The sequence below is a fragment of the Puma concolor genome, chromosome F2, assembly GCF_028749965.1.
Source record: "Puma concolor isolate L17-30 chromosome F2, mPumCon1.1.hap2, whole genome shotgun sequence".
In the NCBI taxonomy this organism is placed as follows: Eukaryota; Metazoa; Chordata; class Mammalia; order Carnivora; family Felidae; genus Puma; species Puma concolor.
The window spans coordinates 56,258,167-56,279,680 of NC_141684.1; the positions used below are offsets into that span (position 1 = coordinate 56,258,167).

At 34.3% G+C, this 21,514-nt stretch overlaps 1 protein-coding gene across 2 annotated transcripts in view; it reads left to right on the plus strand.

The window, feature by feature from the left end:
• The window catches only part of IL7 (interleukin 7), a 59,575-nt gene that overhangs the window by 28,201 nt on the left and 9,860 nt on the right, over positions 1-21,514 (plus strand). Inside the window, exons 3-4 of one of the 2 annotated variants that reach the window (XM_025922659.2) lie at positions 17,194-17,274; positions 18,368-18,499. In XM_025922659.2, coding sequence (XP_025778444.1) covers positions 17,194-17,274; positions 18,368-18,499 — 213 coding nt within the window. The remainder of the gene's footprint in view (positions 1-17,193; positions 17,275-18,367; positions 18,500-21,514) is intronic. The other variant, XM_025922661.2, reaches the window with a different exon arrangement.

The window sequence follows — 21,514 nt, forward strand, 5'->3', positions numbered from 1 at the left end:
CTCTAGCCCCATCCATGTCATTGCAAATGGCAAGATTTCATTCTTTTTGATGGCTGAGTAATACTCCATTGTGTATATATATACCACATCTTCTTTATCTATTCATCAGTTGATGGACACTTGACTTGTTTCCATAATTTGGCTATTGTAGACAATGCTGCTATAAACATTGGGGTGCATGTATCCCTTTGAATTAGTATTTTTGTATCCTTTGGGTAACCTATCTAGTAATGCAATTGCTGGATTGTAGGGTAGTTCTATTTTGAGCTTTTTGAGGAAGCTGCATACTGTTTTCCAGAGTGGCTGCACCAGTTTGCATTCCTACCAACAGTGTAAGAGGGTTCCCCTTTCTCCACATCTTCACCAACACCTGTTGTTTCCTGAGTTGTTAATTTTAGCCATTCTGACAGTTGTGAGGTGATATCTCATTGTAGTTCTGATTGGTATTTCCCTGATGATCAAATGGTATTGGGAAAACTAGACAGTAACATGCAAAATAATGAAACTAGATCACTTTCTTACAACATACATAAAAATAAATTCAAAATGGATTAAAGATTTAACTATAGGACATGAAACTATAAAAATCCTAGAGGAAAATACAGGCATAGCATAGCCATAGCAACTTCCTACTAGATATGTCTCCTGAGGCAAGGGAAACCAAAGGAAAAACTATTGGGACTTCATCAAAATGAAAAGCGTCTGCACAATAAAGAAAACAATCAATAAAACTAAAAGACCTATGGAATGGGAGAAGATCTTTGGAAATACACACACACACACACACACATATATATATATGGTTAGTATCCAAAATGTATAAAGAACTTATAAAACTCAATACCCAAAAAATGAATAATCCAATTAAAAAATGAGCAGAAAACATGAATAGACATTTTTCCAAAGAGGACATGCACTTGGCCACCAGACACATAAAATGATGTTCAGCATCACTGGTAATGACTTTTTAAATAAAATTCCAAAGGAATGGTTAATGAAAGTAAATGATAATCTGGAGTTTATTAAAATCAAAACTTTCAAGGGCGCCTGAGTGGCTCTGGCCCAGGGTCGGTTAAACGACTGACTTCAGCTCAGGTCCTGATCTCACAGCTTGTGAGTTCAAGCCCCGCATAGGGCTCTGTGCTGACAGCTCAGAGCCTGGAGCCTGCTTCAGATTCTGTGTTTCCCTCTCTCTCTGCCCCTTCCCTGCTCATGCTCTGTCTCTCTCTGTCTCAAAAATAAATAAACATTAAAAAAAATTAAAAAAAAATCAAAACCCATTCATATGTATATATACATATATATGTATATATACAAATATATATGTATATATACATATATATACATATGTACATGTATATGTATATATACATATATATGTATATATACATATATATATTTCCCCTGATCCTAGTAATTATAGTAGCACTATTCATATTTATATATGTATGTAATGTAATTTATGATATATGTAACATATGACATATGTTATTGTAGCACTGTGTACATATAGTTACATATTTATTATATTCACACACACATATACCTATGTCTTTGAAAACAAAGTTTGCAAAATAAATGTTTTTAGGGACTTCTTTACTAAGGTTCTTCACATAGATAAGCAGGGAATCAACAGAAGGTAAACATGCTATCACATGCTATCATCTAAATGACTACACCTGTGATTAGCCTTGCAGCCACAGTAAATAATTTCTTAAGAATCTAAGTGTCTTTAAATGATGCCATTCCACCCAGAGGTGATTTTTCCCTAGACCGGATGAATACCAATGTAGAATTATAACATTTTTTTACCACATAAGGTTGTACGAAGTGACTTAGCATACAGTCAAACCATAGATTCCTGCCTTACCTGTATCGGCCTCCTAGACACTTTTTTTTAGTTAAGATATAATTGGCACGCAACATTAGTTTCAGGCATCCAAAAGTGATTCACTATTTGTGTATATTGCAAAATGGTCACCACAATAAGTCTAGTTAACATCCATCACTACACAGTTACAATTTTTTTCTTGTGATGCAAGTTATAAGATATACTCTATTAGCAACTTTCAAATATACAGTATAGCACTATTAATTATGGTCACCATGCTTTACATTACATTCCCCAGACTTAGTAATTTTATAATGGGAATTTTGTACCTTTTGAGTACTTTCACCCATTTCGCCCCCTGCATCCAACATTTTTAGAGCATATTTGGCTCTATGTCAGGCCCTAGCACACAAACATGCTGGAGATAGGATTGTTGTATTTGAAAGGAAACAGCTTGTAGACTGGAGGAGGTAGAAACAATTTTAATTGGACTGAGGTAACATTAAAGTTTATGGAAAAAGTGGAGAAAACAGGAAAATAAAGAGGGGTATCTTAGTAATAATGATAATATAATTGAATTTTTAAATTTAACAGATATTTACTAAACAACTTAAAGATTCAGGTGTGGTTCTAGGGACTGAAGATCCACAGATGTAAAGGTACTCTTATGATACTTTCATTCACAGTTTTCAATGTGTGTTTCTGTAAAAGACACAAAGTTTAACTACATATCTCTCCTACTCTCACAAAGATCTTTTGAGTTCAGTACTATTATTATTCCTTTACCACACTGGGATATAATATACAGTTTCTTTCATAGGAAAAACTGAGGCATAATGAAATAATTTGCCCAGAGTCACAGCTAGTGGATGCTAGAATATAAAATTATGCCCACACCATCTAAATCCAGAGCCCTTTTCATAACTGTATTGCTGTAACTGCTTTCTTTTGGAACAGTTATATGACATATTTGTTATGGAATGGGATTTTTTAGTAGAAAAGCCAGTGTTTCAAGAAAAAGAATAAACAACTAATTATATCCAAATTGAGTCTGAGCATATAAAATTTCAAGAGCATTTTCTCCAAGACAGAAGGGAATGAGAAGATTGGCATATTTCTAAGAGAGGATTCTCTTATTTTGATTCACTTATTTTGAGAGACAGAGAGAGAGAGAGACAGAGAGAGAGAGAGAGAGAGAGGCAAACCAAAAAACAGATCCTTAACTATAGAGAACAAACTGAGGCTTACTGGAGGAGAGGTGGTTGGGTGGGGGCATGTTAAACTGGTAATGAGTATTAAAGAGGGCACTTGTGATAAGCACCGGGCATTGTATGTAAGTTATGAGTCACTAAATTCTACACCTGAAACTAATATTGCTCTATTGGTTAACTAGCTGGAATTTAAATAAAAACTTGGAAAAGAAAAAAAAAGAAAATATTCTTCTTTGTTCTCTGTGATAATACTTTTGAAGTTTATTTTTTTCACAGGGTGACCACATACCCCAGTTTTCTGGGACCATTCTGGATTGTACCAGAATGGCAGCCTATTTGGTTAGTTTCCTCTTGCATTCTTAAAAGTGTTCTAGTTTGTGCAATAAATTTTTTGCTCACACTATTTGTACTATGCTACTTTAATTTTTGGTTTGCATGGTACAGAGCTTTACTATATTTGTATTTTTTACTTACTTTGAACATAAAAATATTTTTAATGTCAAATATGTTACTTGTTTGCCATTATTCAAACAGTACTGAGATGTATGAAACCTTTTTAATTTCTCTCCACTGTCCCCACTAGAATCATGCACCTGAAATAATTAATATTAGCAGTTTGATGAAAATATCCTTCTTGCTCAAGAAAAGCTATGCATATATGTAATGTGCATACAAACATACAAAATTCGCACACATATCTGCATATATAGGACATATGAAGGTATTTTCCTTTACAATTTTTAATAGAGGGTTCATAATATATTCATGGCTCTTCTATTTGTTATGCATTATTTTCACTTTATATCATGACTATCATTCTAGGCCAAATATATCTAGAACAGTTTTTTCATAAATGCATTATGTTCCACATTTAGTGTATTCTACAGTTCTTCCAACAGTTTTCTTATTGGTGATCAGTCAATATTTAATCCTACAATGTTACAACAGACATCTTTGTATGTGTGTATATATATATATATATATATATATATATATATATATATATTTATATGTGCATATTACCTCCTTTGAGTTAATCTTTGAATTTCTTTTTTTCAAAGTTTATTTATTTTGAGAGAGAAAGAGCACTAGCAGGGGAGAGGCAGAAAGAGGGAGGGAGAGAATCCCAAACAGGCTCAACGTTGTCAGTGCAGAGCTGGATGTGGTGCTCAAAACGTGACCTGACCTGAGCTGCAACAAAGAGACGGACGCTCAGCCAACTTAACCACCCAGTTACTCCTTATCCTTAAATTTCTGTAAAATTGGTTCCCCTAATTGAGATTTGTTGAAGAAAATGGTATATTCATTTGAAAAATGATTCACACTTTGACCAGCAAATAAGGGAGCACATTTTGTCACATCCTTGCCAGCAACAGATGTCATTAGCCTTTAACATTTTTACCAATCTTGATAAGTGAAAATCTGTGCCTAATTATAGGCTAAATTTGCATTTCTATTGCTACTATAAAATGGCCATCATTTCATGTTGACGGTGTGCATTTCCTTTTATATTAATCAAGCCTATTCTTACCCATTTTTAGGTTGTTTGTCTTTTAATAATCAATTTGTACATTTTATATAAGAAATATTTTTAAAATTTGTTTTATTTCCATTGTATATCTCATATAATCCATTTTTTTGTGCAGTTAGTCTCAATTTCAGAGTTTAAAGTGATTCATACTTACTGTCAGATACTATTCTTTATGCTTCTTTTCATATGTTTTATAATTTTGGTATATGAATTTTGGTATTTAAGATAATTCTTAAAAAGAATTTTCCAGGGGTGCCTGGGTGGCTCAGTCACTTGAGCATTTGGCTCTTGATTTTAGCTCAGGTCATGATCTCACAGTCAAGGGATCAAGCCCCACATTAGGGTCCACGCGTAAGCCTACTTAAGATTCTCACTCTCTTTCCCTCTGTCCCTGCTCACACGCTCTCTCTCTCTCTCTCTCAAATAAAAAAAGAGAGAGAGCAATTTTTTAAAATGGAGAAAAGTGAAAATGAAAACACAATGGTCCAAAATCTTCAGGACCCAGTGAAAGCAGTTCTAAGAGGGAAATATATAGTGATACAGGCCTACCGCAAGAATGAAGAAAAATCTCAAATAAACAACCTAACGTTACACCTAAAAGAACTAGAAAAAGAGAACAAACAAAACACAAGATGAGTAGAATAAAGAAAATATAAAGAAATAGGTGAGATAGAGACACACACAAAAAAAGGAATAAAGGGAAAAAAATTAATGAAACCAAGAGCTAGTTCTTTGAAAAGATAAACAAAATTGATAAACCCTTAGGCAGACTTATCAAGAAAAAAAGAGACAGGACCCAAATAAATAAAATCAGAAATGAGAGGAAAATTAACAAGTGACACCACAGAAATACAAACGATTGTAAGAGAATACTATGAAAAATTATATGCCAACAAATTGGACAACCTAGAAGAAATGGATAAATTCCTAGAAACATACAATCTTCCAAAACTGAACCAAGAAGAAATGGAAACTCTAAACAGACCAATTACAAGTAACTGAATTGAATTTGCAATTTAAAATAAAAGGTAGCAAAAAATAAAAGTCTGGGACCAGATGGATTCACAGGTGAATTATGCCAAATATTTAAAGAAGAATTAATACCTATTCTCAAACTATTCCAAAAAAATAGAAGAGGAAGGAAAGCTTCCAAATTCATTCTATGAGGCCAGCATTACCCTCATATCAAAACCAGACAAAGATACCACAGACAAACAAACAAACAAACAAAAACACTACAGGCCAGTATTCTTGATGAACACAGATGCAAAAATTCTCAACACAATATTAGAAAGCCACATACAATACATTAAAAAGATTTTTCACCATGATCAAGTGGGATTTATTCTTGGAGATATGTGGAGGGTTCAATATTTGCAAATCAACAACATGATATACCACATCAACAAAATGGAGGCTAAAAAACTTATGATCATCTCAAGAGATGCAGGAAAAACATTTGACAAAATTCAATATCTATTCATGATAAAAAAAAAAAAACTCAATAAAGTGGGGTTAGAGGAACATACTTCAACATAATAAGACTATATATGAAAAATGCCAAATCTGCCAAAATTTACCCAGAAATAGACAACCTGAATAGGCCTATCAGTATTAAAGCAATTCAGTTAATTGCCAATAACCTTTCAAAACAGAAATACCAGGCCCAGATAGATTCACTGATGACTTCTATCAAACACATAAGAAATTATATATAGCAGATTATGTCTTTCAAAAAAGTGGTCCATTTTATCTATGTTATCAATTTGGAGATATAGAGTTATTAATAGAATTCTCTTAATTGTCCTTGTAATGGTCATGGAATTTGTAGCGATGTCCTCTTTTTCATTTCTGATATTAGTAATTTGTGTGGTTTTTCTTCTTAGTTAAACTGGCTAAAGGTTATTGATCTTATTAAACTCTTCAAAGAAGCCACTTTGGGTGTTACTGATTTTCTCTGTTGATTTCTTATTTTCAATTTAATTGATTTCTGCTCTAACTTTTATCATTCTTCTCTTTTGCTTACTTTGAATTTAATTTTCTCTTCTTTTTATAGTTTCCTAAGGTGGAAGCTTAGATTACTGATTTTCTTAGATTTTTACTTAGATTTCAATATATATATATATATATTCAAAATCAATACTTTTTCCTTTTTTTTTCCAGATACTTTTTCCTTTTTAACACAAATTTAAAGCATTCAATACTTTAAATTTTCCACTAAGGATTGCTTTCACTGCATCTCAGATTTTGATAAATTATATTTTCATTTTTATTTATTTCAAATATTTTAAAATTTATCTTTAAATTTCTTCTTTGATCCATATATTACTTCAAAGTATGTTGTTTAATCTCCAAATATGTTGTGATTTTCTAGCTGTCTTTCTAGCTTAATTCCATTGTGATCTAACAGCAGACATTGTATGATTTCTATTCTTTTAAATTTGTTAAGGTTTATTTTATGGCCCAGAATGTGGTCTGTCTTGGATAATATTCCATGTGTGCTTGAGAAGAATATGTAATCTGCTGTTGGATTAAATGGTCTATGGATATCAATTATATACAGTTAACTGACGGTGCTCTTATGTTCAACTTGTGTTCAAATGTCCTTACTGATTTTCTGCTTGCTAGATCTGTCCATTTCTGAGAGAGGGATGTTATTGCTTCCAATTATAATAGTGGATTCATTTATTTCTCTGCATCCTATCAGTTTTTGCCTCATTTATTTTGTCTCTATTATTAGGCACATACACACTAAGAATAGAATTGACTCCTTTGCCATTATGTATTGCCCATTTTTTTCCCTGATAACTTTCCTTGGTCTGAAGTCATCTCTGTCTGAAATTAATACTGTTACCCCTCCTTTCATTAGTGTTGGCATGGTATATATGTCTCCATCACTTTACTCTTAATCTACATTTCTCTTTATATTTAAAGTGCGTTCAGGGGGATGAGGTGCCTGGGTGTCTCAGTCAGTTAAGCTCCGACTTTGGGTCGGGTCATGATCTCACGGTTCATGAGTTCAAGCTCCATGTCTCATAGTTCGTGGGTTCAAGTCCCATGTCTGACAGCTCAGAGCCTGGAGCCTGCTTCAGATTCTTTGTCTCCTTCTTTTTCTGCTTCTCTCCCACTCATGCTCTGTCTCTCAAAAAAAAAAATACATTAAAAATTTTTTTAATAAAATTTTTAAAAAGTGCATTTCTTGTAGACAATATATACTTGAGTTATGTCCTTTTGATCCATCTGACAATGTTTTTTAATTGATGTATTTAGACTATTGACACTTAAAGTGGTTATTAATACAGTTGGATTAATGCCTACTATATATTTTTTTACTATTTTCTTTTTGTTCCTATATTCTCTTTGTTCCTATTTTCGTTTTCCATCCTTTTTTTTTGCCTTTTGTGATTTGAAATTTTATATAATTCCATTTTCTCTCCTTTGTTAGTATAGAAATTACACATTTTTTACTTTTTTGTAGCTACCCTAGAGTTTTCCATATATATTTACAACTAATCCAAGTTCATTTCCAAATAATGCTATACCACTTCACAGGTGGTACAAGTACCTTAAAATAACAACATATTCTCAATCCTTTTCTTCCTTCCTCCTGTCACTTGTATCATTGCTTTCATTCATTTCAGCTATAAGCAAACATTATACATACACACACACATATATATAATCAAGTTATATATATGTATATATGTGTGTGTGTATACATATATATATGTATATGTATATATATGTATATATATATGTATACACACACATATATATGTATATATATTCAAATGCATCATTGCTAATATTATTTTAAACGAACTGTTAGGGAATAAGAAAATAAAAGTTGTTATTTTATCTTTACTTATTCTCTGATGCTCTTCCCTTTGTGTGTGTGTGTGTATGTGTGTGTGTGTGTGTGTGTATGTATGTGGATCTGAATTTCTGACCTATATAATCTTCCTCCCCTCTGAAGTACTTTTTTTTTTTAACATTGCTTTCAAGGCAGGTCTACTGACAACAAATTACCTTAGCTTTTATTTGTCTGAGAAAGTCTTTGTTTCTTTCCTCTTTCAAGTATAACTTCTCAGGGCACAGAATTTTGGGTTGGTGGTTTTTTCTCTCAACACTTTAAATTTTTTTTTTTTTCAACGTTTTTATTTATTTTTGGGACAGAGAGAGACAGAGCATGAACGGGGGAGGGGCAGAGAGAGAGGGAGACACAGAATCGGAAACAGGCTCCAGGCTCTGAGCCATCAGCCCAGAGCCCGACGCGGGGCTCGAACTCACGGACCGCGAGATCGTGACCTGGCTGAAGTCGGACGCTTAACCGACTGCGCCACCCAGGCGCCCCTTATCCATTTTTCTTGTATGTTGTCTACTTCTCCCAATAAAGCCCTTACTGTAAAATTCCCAGTCTGATAATTCCAACATCTCTGCCCTATCTGATTCTGGTTCTGATGCTTGCTCTGTCTCTTCAAATTGTGCCTTTTGCCTTTTAGTATGCCTTGTAATTTTTTTATTGAAGGATGGACATGATGTATTGAACAGGCATCTGTGGCAAATAGGCTTTGAGTAATGAAGTGATAAGACGTGGGGAGAAAGGGAACATTTTATATCACTATGATTAGGTCTCAGTCTTTTGATGAGTCTGTGCCCCTGGACTGTAAACTTTCCCCATGCTTCTCAGTATCTCCCCATGTTAGGTGAGACAAGATGGCTAGAGAGGATGGAGTTGGATATTTCCCTTACCCCAGATAGGTTGGGCTCTGATAAAACCCATCAGGTTAGGTTCTGTTTAACTAGTTTCTCCTGAGGTAGGCCTTGTTAAGAACAACATAATGCTCTGACATATTTGAAAATCATTTTGTTTCCTTCCCTCTGCCAGAAGCACATAGGGATTTTTCTTAGATATTCACTGTGAGGAACTCATAGAACTTCTATAGGAAAAACTCAGAAGAGTGTGCCTCGCCCCGCCCCACTACACACACACTGATGATAGGGTACCCTTGGAGTTTTAACTCTCAAACTTGTCCACTCAGCATTCAGCAAATTGTAAATTATGGATTAGGTTTTTCTGTCTAGCTGGCTCCCATGGAGATTTATGCCGCTATAAATTGTGATTATTTGTATCTACCTGTCTGTCTCTCCAATATTTGGGGCAGCAGTTTTCCCTGTAAACTCCCTTTTCTGACAGATATAAAGAGTTGTTGATTCTTCGGTTGGTTCAGCTTTTTACTTGTTATTATGACAGAGTGGCAGCATCTAAGTTCCTTACATGCCAGACTATAACTCAGTGTTAAGGAATTGACTTAGTAAATGTGCAACTCAAGTCATAAGAGCAAAAATGTATGAGTATGTCAGGAACTAGACTACTAGTTGGGGGTGTTCAGTGTGCTGTGGCATTGGCCAATATGTTTTTACAGAAAATATAGAGATTGTACAGAAAATCTGTACAGATTGTACAGAAAATACAGAGTATTGACCAAACTAGAAAGTTAGTTTAATGTTGATCAGTTGAGAGCCTCTCCTATATATGTTCATATGTGTGCATATGTACATACATTTGAATATATGCTTTATGTAATATTTTTTTCTTTTGATGTTTTATTATAAGCATATTCCTTTGTTCACACACATTACCTCAAAACAAATATAATATCTGCTTAATATTTTATGTTCCATCATTAGTATTACCATTTATTATCAGTTTTTTTTCTATTTTAGTTTGCTCCTTTTATGTGGATAAATTTCATACAGAACTTAGCTAACTTGACCTTTAAAATTTTTTTTAATGTTTATTTATTTTTGAAAGAGAGAGAGACAGAGCATGAGTGTGGGAGGGGCAGAAAGAGAGGGAGACACAGAATCTGAAGCAAGCTCCAGGCTCGGAGCTGTCAGCACAGAGCCTGAGACAGGCCTCAAACCCACGAACCGCGAGATCATGACCTGAGCTGAAGTCAGACGTTTAACCAACTGAGCCACCCAGGTGGCCCACTTACTTGACTTTTTAGTTGGCATTTTAGATAATGGAACTTCACCTCTTTAAAACAATCTATTCTTCTGGTTTTGTTTACAGTTCTCTGACTTTTCTATGTATGTGTCTATTTGACATCTGTTCTTAGATCTCTGAACATCAGTTCAAACTTCATCTGTTTAAAATCACACACATGACTTATTTACTCCACCTTTTCTACTATTCCCTTTCTCAGTAAATTGCAACACAGTACCAGAAAAACCATCAATCATCCTTGGTATGTCAATCTCCATTAACTTTAATTTTTAAATCATGTTAAATTGGCTTCCTAAAGATTCACCTATCTCTACATTCTCTCCCACCACCACGTCCAATAAACCGTGATCTCAAGCACAGACAATGCAATAGCTTCCTAAAGATTCATGCATATACCTTCTTGAATTCTTCTGTTCATCAGACTGCTATTAATATAATCTCTGAAAAAGGTATTTAGCCATTAACTATTGCTGTTAGGATCAAGACAATGCTCTTTAACATGTTCTTAAGCTTCTGCATAATTTTCTCTTCCAGCCCTTCTGTTTTCATGCAGAACCAGTGATTTCTTTTGCTTTCTCAGCTATACACCTGCTTTCCCTTACTCTTTTTTTCCAGAAGCATATCTGTCATTGTCCCTCCCCCCCATTTAAATGTAGCCACACATGCAGTTTCCTACATCACAAATCCTCCTCTATTTTTTCTTTCTTTAGTTCACTCATGGTTCAGATCTCAGTTAAAGTATTTCTTTCTCATGAAAGTCTTCACTGAGGTTCTTAAGTAAAATCTTGTATAGGTTCTCGTATAGGTTTTCATGGCTGCATATGCCCTTTATTCTTAACAGTTATCAAGTTTGGATTTGATTGTGATTATTACTGGATTAATGTCTGTCTTTGCTACCAGACAGTAAAATTCCTGAAGTTTGCAACCATTTATGATTTTGATCACAGTTCTGTCTCTACTACTGTAAAGTACATGGTAGATGCTCAACAAGTATTTGATTGAAGAATAAACGAATGACATTTTATTTACACTAAGAATCAACTACCAATTCATACTACAGTCTGCTAAGCTACCTGACAAATGGTAAAATTTGTCCCAATTAAAATAGGATTCAAGAGCAATATACACCTTTTCAAATTTCAGATGTAGTACAGATTTCACCAAAAATAAGTCTCACTTTGAAAAGGCCCTCCAAATGAATCTTTATATGGGACAAGGCTTTAGACCATGGATAGGTTGTGATAGTGCTGATCAGAAATTAAGACTATTTCTGTAGGCAACAAGTTCATTTTCAGAGAATGGCAAGGTATGAGTCTGAATCTTTATCTTCTGCATCAAAACCCCAATCCTTAGAATCAGCCTTGTCCTACAAAATGAATAGGAAGATAGAAAAGAAATAGCATGAGCTGATGACCAGAATCATTTATCAGCAATAGACATTAGTTCATTTAGACACATGTGACCATGAAGATTCCATGTAGGCCAGACTGACCTTCTCTCCTAAAAGAAAAAAAAAAAAAGGAAAAAGAAAAATTAAGAAGAGAACTATCTCTTTATGATGCTAATTGAGTAAGAATATTCTAAGACAATATATGTGAACTGAAGGTACTAGCTGCCCCAGGCCATTACCCTTGCCCCTTCCACCTTATTTTTGGCCATTAATTGATCCAAGAAGCAATAGTTTTCTGTGAGTCAGCTTTTACTTCATAACAAACAGCACTAAGACATACAACAGTATGCATTTATCTCCAAATCACAGGTATGCAACTTGGTTGGGCTCGATCACCTCTACATGCTTCATTGTGGGTCACAGGACCCAGAAGGAACAGCTATGTGGTAGTTTTAAAATATGTTTACAAATTCTTTGATGCTCCTTTGAAGAGATGGAGCTTAATTTTCTGCTTCTTGAGTATGGACTGTAATTAGTGACTCACTGGCAACCGATAAAATAAGATGGAAGTGGCAGTGTGTGACTTTTGACCAGGTCATAAAAGACATTTTTGTAGCCTCCTCCTTGCTCTGTGTTGAACTGCATGCTTGTGAGGAAGCCAGCCACCATCTTGGTAAGGATACTTACACCTATGGAGAGTCCCATGTGGTGAGAAATTGGGGCCTCCTGCTAATAGCTATGTGAATAAGACCTCTTGAAAGTGGATCCTTTAGACCTAGTCAAGCCTCACTTGACTACAGATAAGGCCAACATCTTGACTGTAGCTCCATGGAAGATGCAGAGTCAGAAGCACTCAGTTAAGCTCCTCCAACATTTCTGGGCCCCAGAAACTATACGATAATAAATGTTTCTTGTTTTAAGCTACTAAGTTTTGTGATAATTTAGTAGGCAGTATTAGCTAATGAACAAGCTGCTACCAGAGGCTTATTCTCCTCATGTTGAAAGACATTGGTGTAAGTAGCCCAACTCAGTTGTGCAAGTACATTTCAAGCCTCTACTCTTGTCCCATCTGCAAATGTCCACTATCCAAAAGCACAGTATTTTGGTCAAACTCAACATCAATGGGCAGGGAAGTACTTCTCTACAGGAGGCTATGGTCACTTGATGACATCAGGTTCAAATCTTCAGAAATTTATAAGGAAGAAGAGTCTTTGCAGATGTGATTAAGAATTTTGACATAATGAAACTATCTTGGATTTAGGCCCAGTTGGGCCTAAATGCCATCACAGGTGGCATTCTCTTTATAAGAAGAAGGTAGGGGTGCCAATGCAAACTGGTACAGCCAATCTGGAAAACAGTATGGAGCTTCCTCAAAAAGTTGAAAATAGAACTACCCTACAATTCAGCAATTGCACTACTAGTTATTTACCCAAAGAATACAAAAATACTAATTCAACGGGATACATGAACCCTGACATTTATTGCAGCACTATCAACAATAGCCAAGAGCCAAATTATGGAAAGAGCCCAGATGTCATCGACTGATGAATGGATAAATAAGAAATAGTACACACACACACACACACACACACACACACACACACACTAGAATATTTCTTAGCTATCAAAAAGAATGAAATCTTGCCATTTGCAATAACATGGATGGAGCTAGAGAGTAGTATGCTAAGCAAAATAAATCAGGCAGAGAAAGACAAATACCATATGATTTCACTCATATGTGGAATTTAAGAAACCAAACAAATGAACATTGTCGGGGAATAGAGAGGCAAACCAAGAAACAGACACATAACTATAGAAAACAAATTGATGGTTACCAGAGGGGAGGTGGATGGGGAGATGGTTAAATAGGTGATGGGGATTAAGGAGTGCACTTGTTGTGATGAGCAACAGGTATTTTATTTAAGTGCTAATTAAATAAACTGAAACTAATATTACACTGTATGTTAACTAACTGGAATTTAAATAAAAACTTGGAAGAAAAAGAAGAGAGAGAAACACAAGGGGAGATCTAACAAACACATAGAAAAGAAGCTGATGAAGTTGCAGGCAGAGGCTAGAGCCTTGTGGCCACAAGCCAAGGAACGCCAAAGCATGCTGGTAGCCATCAGAAGAAAGAAGAGGCAAACAATGGATTCTCTCCTAGAATCTCTGACACCTTCCTTTTGGACGTCTGACCTCCAGAATTGTGACAGAATAAATTTCTGATTTTTTTGAGCCACCAAGTTTTTGGTAACTTTCTACAATAGCCCTAGGAAACTAATACGTCCTCTGATAAGGTGGAGGGAAGAGTTGTATACTGGCTGAAAAATCATCTAATTTACTTTAGCATCACTTCAAAAGATAACCAGACAATAAAAAGACTATGTATTGATACTACCAAAATAAATGAACAAATAAACACATAAATAAGCAAATGAATACATAGATGAGAAAAATGAATTCATATCAAAGATGAATTATCCATGAAAGCAGTAGAAAATGTCAAAATTTTTCTTCTCAACACTTTCTAAGAAACCAAAGTAAAAAGATCTAAAAATAATACAATGTAAGAGAAGAGAAAATAGAGAAAATTAAGGTGAGCTCTTTAGATTTAGGGGGAAAATGGAGGATAGATGGAACAAGGAATAAGTGCTGTGTTAGAACAGGCATACGGAAGATATGGGGGAAAAACACAAAAAATGCGATTTTTAAAAATCAAAGATAAATATATAAAAGAAAAGATGAAATCCATTTTATATACAATTAGTGTTTCTGAAGAAGCTACTGTTACAAACATAATAGGAAAAATTCCCAAGAAGGAAATTATACTGAAAGACATGTCAGTTTATAATTGAAAGGACATTATGTATTTTTAGAACAATTTATATAACATGTTTCATACTGGAAAATATTGCAGTTCAAAGTCAATGTGATCTTGGCTTTTCTTTTTTGATTTTACCTATTCATAATAAATATGAAGAAATCTTCAAATATGTCATGATGCCTATAAGAAATTATTATTGATAAATCAAGTAAAGTAACTCAAGAGATGGATATCTAAGGTTCTCTTCAACTCCGTGATTCCATTGACCTTAGTCTGAGCCATCCTTCTCATCAAGTTTGCATAAAAACAATTTCAGAAGCCAGCTGTAATTGGCACTCATGTGCATCTGTTAATGTATTCATAAAATGCACTGGAGTCAATAATTGTTACCTCTATAGAAGTCAACTTTTTAAGTGTATTGTCACTTCTTTATATACTATAACAAGCATTTGGCAAACAAATCAACTGGCATAACATTAGCTTTCTGTATGTTATACATACATACAACAACATATGACTACATATCAATGAGTTGTTTTTTTTAATACTGGGAGCAATGGCTTCACCAAATGGCTTTTCAGATATTCATGTGCCATGCAATTTGTTACAATGATCCAATAAATGTACTAATTATGTACTCATTGTGTATATTTTGTATATTTTTGGTAAATTGGAAAACATTACAGATTAGCCGCAAATTTGTCTATCTTCTTTTTTTCTTTTTTGTTAAATGCTTCAAGTTCTTTTTTAAATTCCAGTTAGTTAACATATAGTGTACTTTTAGTTTCAGGAGTAGAATTTAGTGATTTGTCACTTACATATAACACCCAGTGCTCATCACAAGTGCCCTCCTTAATACCCATCACCGATTTAGCCCATCCCCCCACCAACTCCCCTCCAGCAACCTGTTTGTTCTCTATAGAGTCTCTTCTATAGCTTTTTAAAAATAATGTCATGACAAAAAAATGCTCTGTGTTTTATCAAAGAGAAATATATGTATGATTTATTGGTTTTTTTTTGGAATTAAATGGATATCCATAGGAAAATGATTTAATAGGCAAATGTCAATTCTTCACTACTTCTTCTAGAATGTGTATAATGGCGACATGAGTTATAGAAAATATACCCATTTTCACTTGAGACATTTTCAGTATAATGGGGGTGGTTGACACTAACAAATTTTCTGTTTACAAAAGCATACTTTTCCAAAGGTAAAAAGTGATGTAAAAGTGTCCGAGGGATGCAGCACCTGCCCTTTGTATCAAATGGCACAAGAAACTGGGACTGTGTTTTCTTAGTCTCTTTTTCTCATAGGGCTGGGCAGGGACCTTGCACTTTGGCTGATAGTAAGTGTTGAGTGGTTAAATGAATGTTCAGACACTAATTCCTGCAGGTAAAGCAGGATATAGTGCTTTATAGTATAGATAGTATATACTACTATAGTATATATAGTATATATACTATATAGTATAGATAGTATATACTACACTTAAGGCCAACATATACCCAGAGACCATTTATGCTTTTCACGGGTAACTAGAGTAATGCACACTTTTCTGAGAGAAGACCATGACTAAAGTTTGCCATTACTCCATTTCTCCTGTTTCTTTGGTGACAACCTATAGGCTAAAATTACTTGAAGTCTTTCTAGAAGCTCTCATAGCATGGAATTGCTGGTTTGCTTGACAGAATAGTCCAATCCTGTGCATAAGAGAATCTGAATCCTTAGGAAGTTCTTCCTAATACCTCAACTAAATTCTTGATTCAAGTAGTCCCCACATTTTAATACTACATTCCTTAGAAATGAAAAATGAACATGTACTATCTGCCTCCGTACTCCTACATTACAACACACACACATTCAATCCCATAGTTTCTAGCAAAGTTCTATCTCAAGCATCCCAGACAAATTGGATTATTAAAAAAAGCTGTGTAGAATAAATACAATTTCACTGTGTCAAGAGGTTTTCTCTTATTCTAATGTAAGTTTCTTTTGTTGCTGTTTTGTAGTGGCAGGAAACCGGACTGGAAAACCTCTTAAATGCATCTCAACTTCATGATTTCAAATTTTATAGTATTTTGTCTACATAACATAACTTCTGAAATAGGTACTTACTTTTATTTCCCCAAATGAACCAGATTCTCTCAGTGACTTCTGGGATTAAATTATGGAGTCTGGGGGAAGCTCTAAAGATGTGAGGGGTTGTATATATATTTGTTTATTCTTCAACTACAGAAAACTATTCTTTATGCCTAGTCAGCTGAACCAGGCTAAAGTTATTTTCCTTAAAATGCATATATTAAGACAAAGTTTTATAACGTTGTTTTAAAAATTGCTACATATTAGAAAAGTCCCCAATTTAACCATACTGTTATATAATTACTTTCTACAGGACACCATGATAAAAAATCGTACCAATTGCCCGAATAATGAACCTAACGTTTTTAAAAAACATGCATGTGATGATAATAAGGTAATAATAATTACTTGGAATTTATGTCATTCAAATTTGACTTTATAGAAGCTTATATTATTTGTATGTCTGTTAGAGATAAATATATTGCTTATATTCATATCATATTCTTTTGGTTCTCACCAGACAGTTCCCATTGACCTATTAGGTTATACTGTGGTCTTCTTTTGTAATTATTTTACAAAGATCCCTATTCTTATTTGGTAAATAATTTTTTTCTATTTTAGCATTTCTATTTTCACTTTGAAACTGTTAGAAGAGCTGATGAATTCAAAGACATACATATCCCTTATTTCTGAAATTCTTCTGCAGCAAAATATTTGTTAGAGTGATTGCTTACATATTCACAAACATGTCATGATGATAATTTACTTCTAGGGCTTTGAAATTTTTTCTTTCAATATTTGTTTATCTTCAAACAACTACTACCTCTGGTTGGTGGAATATTACAACTTACAAACCTTACAACAAAAGTCTGTGTCATTTCCTTCTACAGAAAATAGTATGTGTTATTTCCATCTACAGAAACCAGTATGATATTCAAGTCTTTTTTAAATTCACAGTAACCAAGTTAACCTCATAGTATCTCATAGTGTATTCATAAATTCTTTTAATTTTAATTTCTTTAAATATTTGAAAGACTTGTTTGAAGTGAATATGGACCTTTATTTTCTTATTGCCAGCTATTCATCCATAGCTCAAAAGGTACAAAAATAATAAGAGAAACCACATACCTTTCATTACTGTTGCCTCCAGAAACCCTCTCCTTTGGTTATCTCATTTAAAATTGAATAATCTTATTATATGCTCACTCATAAGTGATGAGATCATAAATGTATATTATAAAGAAAGGAGACTTTAAAAAGTCAAATAATCATTAAACCAAATTCTAGGGACTTCAGACTGTCACTTAGGAGCTACACAGTTTTAGTCTAGTTATTTGTCAGTCATGTGATTAACTGGAATGGAAATCTGGGGTGGAGGTGAGGCATTATTTGGCAGCACAGCTCTGGCTTTAGGCTCCTTACGAAAGCTTATCATTTCTTCATATTTTATTTGAACCACAACACTTCTGATTTTTTTTCTATAATAGGAAGCTGTGTTTTTATATCGTGCTGCTCACAAGTTGAAGCACTTTGTCAAAGTGAATAACAGTGAGGAATTCAATCTCCACTTATCAAGAGTTTCACAGGGCATGTTACAGTTGTTGAACTGTACCCCCAAGGTAAGTTGTTTACTTTGAACAGAAATACAAACTAGTCCTCTGATAGGGTGCTATAATTCTCTTATGGATGTATCTATTATCTTAGAATTCTAAGTGCTTATTATTACCTGAGGTTTAAGTACATTTACTCAACTCTAGTAGAGGAAAATCTTACCAATTCTTAGCTGGGCAAATAGTTTATGAAAGAAGAGTAAAAATAAATGACTGCATACCTCATTTCTATAATAACTTTCCAAGAGGCTAATGTGATAAATTTTTACCTCTAAAACACATTAATAATTTTAATCTGTATATGTACACATTTATAAGAACTCATAGCCAATAAAAGAGATTATCTAATGTATTTAACAAATATCTTCACATGTTAAAACTGGACATATATATATGTCCAACAATTTTTTTTATTTTTTTAAATAATTTTGATAAGTATATAGGGCTAATTTTCCCCTACTTGTCTGCGAGTGGTTATTAAATATAAACAGCAAAACAAAATTTGGAAGACACTATCTTGACACTAGGCAACTGTTTCTTCATGTGCAAAATGGAGAAAAAAATAGTTATCTGTTATAGGAGGTTGAAAGGATTAAATGGCATAATTCATGTAAAGTGCTTAGTACTAAAAAAAGTTTCAACAAATATATTATTACCATTGCCCCCCCTTGAGGAATTTTACCAGCTGTGAGAGAAAGCCAAAAAGTTTCTTATGCTTTTTTAAAAAGACATTTTTAACATTTTCATGATAGGGAAAGGGTCATGTGCATTTCTATTTTTTAATACCAGTAGTTGCCCACAGAAGGTGAAATGGTAAAATTATCTTTGAGCCCTATTGACAGTGATGAAAATAAAAACAATGGAATTTGAACTTCATTTATCATTACATTATCTACCTGATGCAAGCCAGTCTCCTCTTGGTGTCCTGGATTTACCAAGCTTATTTCCAATTTTTTCCCCTTACTTATGTTAGTCCTTTATGTGGAATTTCTACTGTCCTTTTTTCTATAACTTTGGACTATCCTGTTCTATGCATCCATCAAGGCCAAGCTTACATCTTTTGAAGGCATATACTCCAGGCGACTGCCTTTTAATCCTTATTTAGAGTGATTTCAAAGCACTGTCTAATGGAGGAATGGCAGATAGGCTTCTTATTGCTTATACATCCAGTTGCTTAATAGTGACTATTGTTGGAAAAGTTATATTGAACATAAAGTCTCAAATCAGGGCTGAACTGAGAAGTCTGCAGACAAAACTGGTGATATCAACTCTTGGCTTAGGAAGCAGTAAGGGTTAGAGGTATGCTATATATTTGCAATTCCTTCTCTCATGTGTTGAAAGTTGCATGGAATACTATGTTCCAAAATCAACTAATTGTAGAACAAAATACACAAATAATTTCTATCTTGAAATTAAATTAAATTCTTACAAAGTTAACTAACCTGATACAGCCCACCTTTTTCTTGAAATTATAAGGCAAAATGTTAAATTTTGAATTTAGCTACAGTGAATTTCCTTCATGAGTCAAGCATGTTATAAGCTTTTATTGTTATTTAATTCATTTTGCTTCCAATGGATAAAGCTTATTAAAATTTATGGTCAGGATTTAATAAATTAATGCTAACTTTATTTTCATGTTGATTAAAATTCTACTTTTGTCCCGGTTAGTATACCCTTCTATATTAGTTTTTATATCTCACAGGCATTAACATAGTGCTGGACATGGGAATGCCATGGGAATTCAACTTTTAAAGTGGATCCCCTGAGTGATTGCGATGGAATTAAGAGACATTTCAAAATAGCTACCAAGGGTGGGGAGATCTTGGAAAGGAGACACAAATAGCACTGAAATAATCAGTTCTGTGTTTCATGGTGGCAGAGCTTGATTGGGGTCAGCAAAGATGGGGCTTGGAAGTAGGATTCTTATTTGTCCTTTACCCTGACACAAATTCTCCAGATATGTTATTTTTAACAACCCTTATTTAGTGCTAAGAGAGTACCAGGCACTGCTCTAGGTATTATATATATATTACCTCAGACTTTACAAAAATCCTGCAAGTATGTACCATTAAGAAACTACAACACATAAAAAGTTAGAAACATTCCCAAGGTCACAGATTGGTATGAGGTACATCTGGGATTCAATTTAGCTGGTGTGGTTTGACGCTATGATCTCTCACGCCACCACACTGCCTCAACTGTAGTCCGATTTTACGGCCAAATTCTGTGAATGAATTAGGAAATAGACACAGAAGGCAGATATGAATTAAAAGTGGGGCTTTATTGCCAGAGAAGCTGGATTGAAGAACATGGCTTAGACCTGAAGTCAAAGTGAGGACTCTGAACACTTCCCCAGGAGTCTAGCCCTGTATGCAGCAGGAGTCCAAAAGGCTCCCCAGTTGGAGAGAGAGCAGCAGGAGTCCAAAAGGCTCCCCAGTTGGAGAGAGAACCTGAACTGACAAGTGCAAAGAGAAAGCCCAGCCCAGACTGTGCATTTTGGCATTATTTCCTAGAACTTACCCCTCAATAAAGCACACCCCATCCTTTGCTAGGTGTGATGCCTTCAGAATTGATATTCCTAGTAAGTCAAGTAGGAGTACTATCATTTATTAAGCACTATGTATCTAGCCCTCTCTATAACCCTAGGAGAGGTGGTCATATTGCCATTATAGAGATGAGGACACTGAGCTTCAAAATATTTAATTTCCCCAGGGATATACAGCTAGTAAAAGAACAAATTGGGATTCAAACCCCTATCTGTCTGAATATCTTGCTCTGATCCACACCTAAAGAACCTCTTTGCCTTTTTCAGAATCCCATTTTGAGGGTCAATGTAGTGATTGAGTTCAGATTATATTCAACATTAAATTAGAAAGAGAATGCATTCTGGATAGACTGAAAAGGACATTTGTAATTCAGACTGAATATGTCCAGAAGGGGAAGGGAAGTAGGTATGGGGTAGGAAATATCTTACCCTTGAGATTGCTGTATACCCTAAACATGAGGCATGCTCTCCAGACAAAC